This window comes from Lactuca saligna, chromosome 2 (genome assembly GCF_052625555.1).
Source record: "Lactuca saligna cultivar CGN05327 chromosome 2, ASM5262555v1, whole genome shotgun sequence".
In the NCBI taxonomy this organism is placed as follows: domain Eukaryota; kingdom Viridiplantae; phylum Streptophyta; class Magnoliopsida; order Asterales; family Asteraceae; genus Lactuca; species Lactuca saligna.
Window position 1 is genome coordinate 153,026,366 of NC_136418.1, and position 6,628 is coordinate 153,032,993.

General features: G+C 30.7%; 2 protein-coding genes and 1 long non-coding RNA gene across 3 annotated transcripts; 2 read left to right on the forward strand and 1 right to left on the reverse strand.

Moving 5' to 3' along the window:
- The first annotated feature begins 1,170 nt into the window (after nt 1-1,170).
- On the forward strand, nt 1,171-2,115 carry LOC145029221 (uncharacterized). The gene is made up of 2 exons (XR_013676420.1): nt 1,171-1,627; nt 1,753-2,115. It is a non-coding gene; the product is annotated as an uncharacterized LOC145029221 (long non-coding RNA).
- Nucleotides 2,116-3,140: 1,025 nt separating this feature from the next.
- LOC145029222 (uncharacterized) lies at nt 3,141-3,821 on the reverse strand. Its single transcript, XM_078977824.1, has 3 exons — nt 3,604-3,821; nt 3,436-3,515; nt 3,141-3,336 (listed from the first exon to the last, which is right to left on the reverse strand). The coding sequence occupies exons 1-3, from the start codon at nt 3,671-3,673 to the stop codon at nt 3,232-3,234; spliced, it is 255 nt and encodes an 84-aa protein (XP_078833950.1). The 5' UTR covers nt 3,674-3,821; the 3' UTR covers nt 3,141-3,231.
- A 1,687-nt stretch (nt 3,822-5,508) lies between these two features.
- On the forward strand, nt 5,509-6,102 carry LOC145030260 (uncharacterized). Its single transcript, XM_078978656.1, has one exon. The coding sequence runs from the start codon at nt 5,509-5,511 to the stop codon at nt 6,100-6,102; it is 594 nt and encodes a 197-aa protein (XP_078834782.1).
- Nucleotides 6,103-6,628: the final 526 nt, after the last annotated feature.

Here is a 6,628-nt window from a genome sequence, read left to right on the forward strand (position 1 = left end):
TTTTATCAAAAAAAAACTAATTATACCAAAAATATTAATTTTTTGTACACTATCAATAAACATCAACACCGACTAAAAAAAAACTGCGATCAGCGTAGATTCACACTGTGAATCTAAACTGTAAATATTTCAATTTTTAACATTCACAATGTGAAAAAAAAAAACTCGATTAGTTCAGATTCACATTGTGAATCTAAGAAGGTTCACAATGTGAATCTTAACTGAAATATCGATTTTTTTTTAACATCAATATGAATCTGTGTTTAAAGAATACAAAAAAATTATGAATTTTGATATATTTAATAATTTTTTTCTATAAAAAATAGGCCCACTTTCAACAAATAAAGAAAATGAAGTGAGTTTTTTGAAAAAAAAAATCATTTTTTGTATATTAATATGGATCTCTATGGAAAAATCACGAAAAATCACGAACAATGGTGTATTCGGTTACAATATTTCCTTTCGCCATTGATCGTTTTAAATTTGGATGTTTTGGATTGTATCTGTGGTTCATTTATTAATAATGATTCTCTATTGAATTTTTCCATATATATATATATATATATATATATATATATATATATATATATATATATATATATATATATATATATATATATATATATATGGGTAAAGTGAATATACCTAACAACCTTATATAAGTTTACGTACCTAACTCCATAATACTACATTGGTTTGTATCATATTTACATTGTAATTGCCTAAGGTTTTTAAACTTCAACCCTATAACTTGATTACTTCCAAAATCTTTGGATTTTGAACAATATCTTTCTTTTACATTACGTCTTTCTATCGAATACCACCTGATGGGCTTCATATCCTACCGCTACAAATGAAAGGATGTAGGAGAAATATAATGATGAATTTCCAAATTTTTTTGAAGTAAATCAAGTTTAGGGATGAACTTTAAGAACCTTGGATGATTGCAATGAAAATTTAATGCAAAATCACGTAGTTTGATAAGGTTAGGTACCTAAGCTTATATAAGGTTGTTAGGTATATTCACTTTACCCTATATATATATATATATATATATATATATATATATATATATATATATATATATATATATATATATATATATATATATATATATATATGTGTGTGTGTGTATTTCTGCTTGGATGTCATTTTCTCTAAAAACATATAATGAAATATCTCAAGGCTTGTTTACTAAGCCTCTTACTAAGTCTAGTAAGAGGTATCATCTTACTCGGCCCGATCATGTTGTTTGTTTAACACATTTTATAACTCTGACCGGGTCGTTTTATATTACCAAGTCATCCTAAAATTATAGTTGATTGGAAAACTTTCGTTGATTCCCTGTCCCATAAACGCATCTATCTTTTCGTTCTTGAGCATACCAACAACCAAATCACCCTTTGCCCATGCTATGCCTCTCTTCCACATCTGAAATCGATGTTGATTTCACCAAAATTGAAGAATCTACCATCATAAAATTCAATAGGTTGAATCGTAAATTTTCTAATATCGTTCAGAAATCAGAGATGAGTGGCGTGCAAGTCTATCTCCTTGGCGACATCGTCTGAAATTGATGCTAAAATCGGACCTTCCCCAACTGAAATTGATGTTGATTTCACCACAGGTATATCAATTTCAACTATAATTATATAAATACTCTTTTGGTGGGATGTTTGCTTTGTTTTCTTTCATGTCATACTACGTGTATTTAGGAGATAGGCTTATTTGGTGTTCATATTTATTTTGCAGGTGTTGTTATTGGTGCTAGTTATGAGGCTACTTTATTCCCAATATACCTCATCTTTTTGCATCTTACATTATCGGAGATGTTGGTTAGGTTCTTTATGGTGGCTGCTAAAATTGTATGGGTTTCGACTAAAATGCCCCTGAAGTTGATGTTACATACTAATAATTATTAATTGTTGCTAATCTATTTGAGATTATCCAAGTGGTAAAAAATTGTTCGTTGTAACTTTGTTGCATAGTACTTATATGCGTGGAAGATATATGTGATCTTTGGTTATGTTTGTGTGTTAATCACTCGGATGTATTGTTTTTCATAAACTTTGGTAATATTTGTTGTTAATAAACTTTGAAATTATTTACTCTTAATTTGAATTTTTATGATATTTTGTATAATTATTCATTTGTTTTATCAATTTTATTCGGATATCGTAAGCACAAACGTAAAAGAAGGGTAAAACAATAATTTTTAACGGTCAACATATTTTATCAGATGCATAATCAAACAACATAGTTTCAGTCAGAACCAGATGCAGTTAGAACTTCGGACTCGGTCAGGTCCTTACTCTGTCAAATCTTACTCGGTCAGCAACTATCAAACAGCCCCTTAATTGTTTTGTTCATTGTTCATATAAGCTCTAAGTAGCTATATGAATAATAATAAATAAATAAATAAATAAGAATGGAGATAATTAAACACTCATCTTTAAAAATCTACAAGGAAGCTAAGTTTAAGTATTTGGGTAAAATCCTTAAAGATCAGTTTATTGTGTTAAAAATAAGCTAAATAAATTAATTTTAATAAAAATCTTACCTTTTGTTTATTGTTTATTGCTTATTCCTACCGCAAATCTCCCTATAATAATAAAAGAGTAGTTTTTTTGTCATGTGTCACTATATTAAACTTCTCAATTAATGTGTTGCCACTTGTCAAACTATTAGTTCTCCATTTTAAATTTATTAGACCTCCTCGTTAATGTGATGTTATTTTCAATGTATTTATTCTCTATTTTAAATTAAATTTTAAATTTTATATTATTGTTTTCATTAATTCATAAAAAAAAAATCTAATATATATTAAAAATTATTTTTATATATTTATTTGAATCAACAATTATAATTTCACATAACTAATAAAAATATCTCTTAGTAATTTATTTAAAATAATTGATTAATAATTTTGATTTTTTTATTATAAAAATTTAATTATTTTTATAACCCTGGTTCCCACGGGTTATAAACTAATAAGCTAATAAACAATAAACTAATAAGGTAATCAAAACACCATTTAACGTAATTAAACCGTTAAAATTCATCCACTCGTACACTGCCGATTTTCTTTATTAATAATAATAATAATAAACAACAATTTATCAACAGTGAAATAACTGATATTTTAGGGATCAATGAGAAAGAAACAATTTAATTCAAAATGTTTTTTCTTGCTTCTCCCACGAAATTAGTGAAGGTGAAGTTAATTAGAGTTTAGCCTTGAGGTGTTGGAGCTTCTGGAATAGCAGTAAATCCAGATTTTGTATTGGTGTTTGGGCCTGCATCTTCGTAATCCAACTCCATCATCTCCCTAGATTCCTGATTCATCCCAAAGCATTTAATTTATGCAAAACCTCTAAAGAAATGAAGCTATAATCAATGGAAAATCAAGAAAACTGATTGAATATGTATATATACGTGAAATGGATGAGATGCAGCAGTGATAGCAAAATGATCAACACCCTTTGAAGATCTCAAGATCAGTTCTCTACCTGATCCTACATCACAAGAACAAGATGAATGAATCAAACTTATAATGCATGATTGAAGAATTTAGAGGATTAAATCCCGGAATAATCAGTTTACCAGTTTGGAAGAACAGAAACAAAAGAGTTGTGGTGCTGAAGACCTTGAGAAAAGACAACAACCGAATCATCTTCAAATCTTTCTTCAATGAGTTTTGGTTCTTATTCTGTTGTGAATAGTTATTTAATTTATAGATGGGAAAGCTACAAGGAAGCAGCCATGGAAGCTGATGGTGAAAGGTCTGGAGGGAGTTCGATAAAGCGGCTTAGCGTTGACAACTAGAGACAATCAAGGATCAGGTTGGTTGTTTCCATGAATTGAGCTTAGTATAATAATGCTCCATTAAATCTTAACTTTGAATCATCACATATAAAATATCTTACTGCAAATATCGGTGATCTTTAACCAAAAAAATATCTATATGTTTTCTTCCTTTTGACGTTTTAACAGTCTATTATATAAAATCCTTCATCCTCGTATGCTGTGTTATTCTATTTTTTCTTAGCATTTTACAGAAACGGTGATTGATTTGTAATAATAAATAAACAGATAAATAAGTTCCTTTATAGTGATTCAAAACGTCAATGTCTCATTTAAAATCGTTGTGTTATATAATCTGGAAAAAGTTTGATCGGTGTAAATGTTTTCTAAAGAACAAATTATAAAAGCTTAACGAAGTTGGTAAATTATTTTGTTTTTATTAAACTTAACAAAGTTTGTAAAAAAAATAGTTTGGCAGAAATATGCGGATTTACTTGTATGCATATTTTAGGTTCACTTATGTTAGCAAAACAAAAATATTATATTTACATTAATTATAATTTTATTTGTTAAATAAATGTTATTTTGTTGATTATATACTTCTGTCATAACAATTTTAGTATAATCAAGTCATTTTAATACAATAAAATTTACAAATTATCAATTGAGTTCAATTCTTGATTTTATCAACAAGTTAGAAGATACGAAGTGTACATTTATATAAAACGAGTTTGATCTCGATTCGACCACATGATGGGGACAAGGGGTTTTCCCCATTGTGGATGGTAAGGTAGCATGATATCCAAGGTTGAAATATTATATTTGGAAAATGATCAAACAATCATTCAAGTAGATCCATGATACCTCTTGATTTAATAAATGACCTTGTTCCTACCAACCCCCAACATACATCACTCAAACATTTCTCACCATTCTAAAGAATGTGAACTACCCTTATGTTTAATCTAATTAAAAGAGCAAATAAGAAAGTCATCCACTGTTTGCACATTAATTGTTTTTCTCTCTTAAAAATGATGTTGTTCCTAGCTTTTGATTGGGATCATCTAAAGAACCGAGTATATCAACACCAACCTCAGTTTACATATCTTTTTGCCACTTGAGAATGTCTTTAAAATGTCCAGTATAACTCACTCATTGGAGTGCCACCTAAAGAAGAAAAAAAAGACCATGGTCGAAACCACCTCCAAACCGTGAAAGCATATGAGAAATTAAAAAAGATGTTTAGATTCTCTTGACCCTCCCAACAAACGGACAAAAAAATAAAATGAAAGAAAAAATCCTCTATGCAGAAGGTTCGAAAAAATAGGAACTATCTTCTTGAAAACACGCCAAGAAAAACAATTAACTTTTAATGGCACCCATCTTAGTCATTTAAAAGAGTCGAACATACCCACCGATAATTTGTCCACCACAAGTTGCCTCAAATCTTAGTCATTTTAACGCCGTGAGACGAAGCGGGTCTACACGAATACAACCTTGGCGGAAGAAAATTTACATATCTCAGGGATGATGGTTTGGAAATGAGCAAACTGGACCGTTTTCTCGTTCGTCAGAATTTTGTTTCGAATCAACCTTCCTCTTCTGTCACTGCATTACCTCGTGAACACTCAGACCATTGTCCGGTCTTACTCAAGCCATCTATTGCTGATTTTGGCCCGCCGCCCCTGCTTCTTTAATTCCTGGATGCTAAAAAAGGATTTCAGTATTGTATTTGACAACGCATGGAACAACTTTCATGGATTTGGAGTTCCAGATAAGTACTTTCAGATGAAACTTAAATATCTGAAAGGCACTTTAAAAGAATGGAGATCAGTAGAAGTTCAAAAAGAATGTGCTACCCTTAAAAGGACTCGCGAATTGGTGGACGAGCTGGATGTGGCAACTGAAACACGTAAGCTTACTGATTTGGAAATTACTACATGGAGAGAAAGTAAAGTCAGAATTCGGGAATTAGAGCACGTAGCTAAACTTGACCTACAACAAAAAGCTAAAGTCAAATGGATTAGTGATGGTGATGAAAACACCCGGTTCTTCCATGGGATGTTGAAAAATAATCAAAGGAAGAACAAAATTCACGGCTTAATCATAAATGGTGTGTGGTCCTCAGAACCAGAAAACATAAAAAAAGAGGTGTTTGATTTCTTTGGTATAAAGTTTCATGAACCTTGGCCCGATAGGCCGAAACTAATCAGTCCATTATTCAAAAGGCTTCAACCTGATCAAAGTTCAACACTAGAATCTTCATTCTCGATAGATGAAATTAAAAAAGCTGTTTAGGGATGTGGATCCGAGAAAGCTCCAGGTCCTAATGGGTTCTCGTTCAAACTCATAAAAAAACAAATGGGATGTCATGAAATCTAATATTATCATATTCGTTAAGCATTTTGAAGCCATTGTAATATTTCTCCGGGGTGTAACTCTTCATTCATTACACTACTACCGAAAGTAAAAGATCCAATTTCTCTATGTGACTACAGGCCAATAAGTCTCGTAGGATGCATATACAAGATTATTTCTAAAATTCTTTCCAATCGGTTGAAAGATGTTATTGGTTCAATTGTAGATGAGGTGCAATCTGCATACATCAATGGGAGAAACATTCTCGACGGCCCACTTGTTATGAACGAATTAATTACATGGGCTAAGAATTCCAAGAAACAAACTTTTGCCTTCAAAGTTGATTTTGAAAAGGCATTTGATACTATAAACTAGGATTATCTCAATTCGGTGATGGAACAAATGTCATTTGGGAGTAAATGGCGAAATTGGATTCATGGGTGCATATCCAGTTCAAGAGCATCAA

Coding starts and splice junctions, on each gene's coding strand:
- LOC145029222 (XM_078977824.1), bottom strand. CDS start 3,673: ATGATTCGGTTGTTGTCTTTTCTCAAGGTCTTCAGCACCACAACTCTT. Junction 3,516..3,603: donor GTTTCTGTTCTTCCAAACTG/GTAAACTGATTA, acceptor CTTGTGATGTAG/GATCAGGTAGAGAACTGATC. Junction 3,337..3,435: donor CTGCATCTCATCCATTTCAC/GTATATATACAT, acceptor GGGATGAATCAG/GAATCTAGGGAGATGATGGA.
- LOC145030260 (XM_078978656.1), top strand. CDS start 5,509: ATGCTAAAAAAGGATTTCAGTATTGTATTTGACAACGCATGGAACAAC.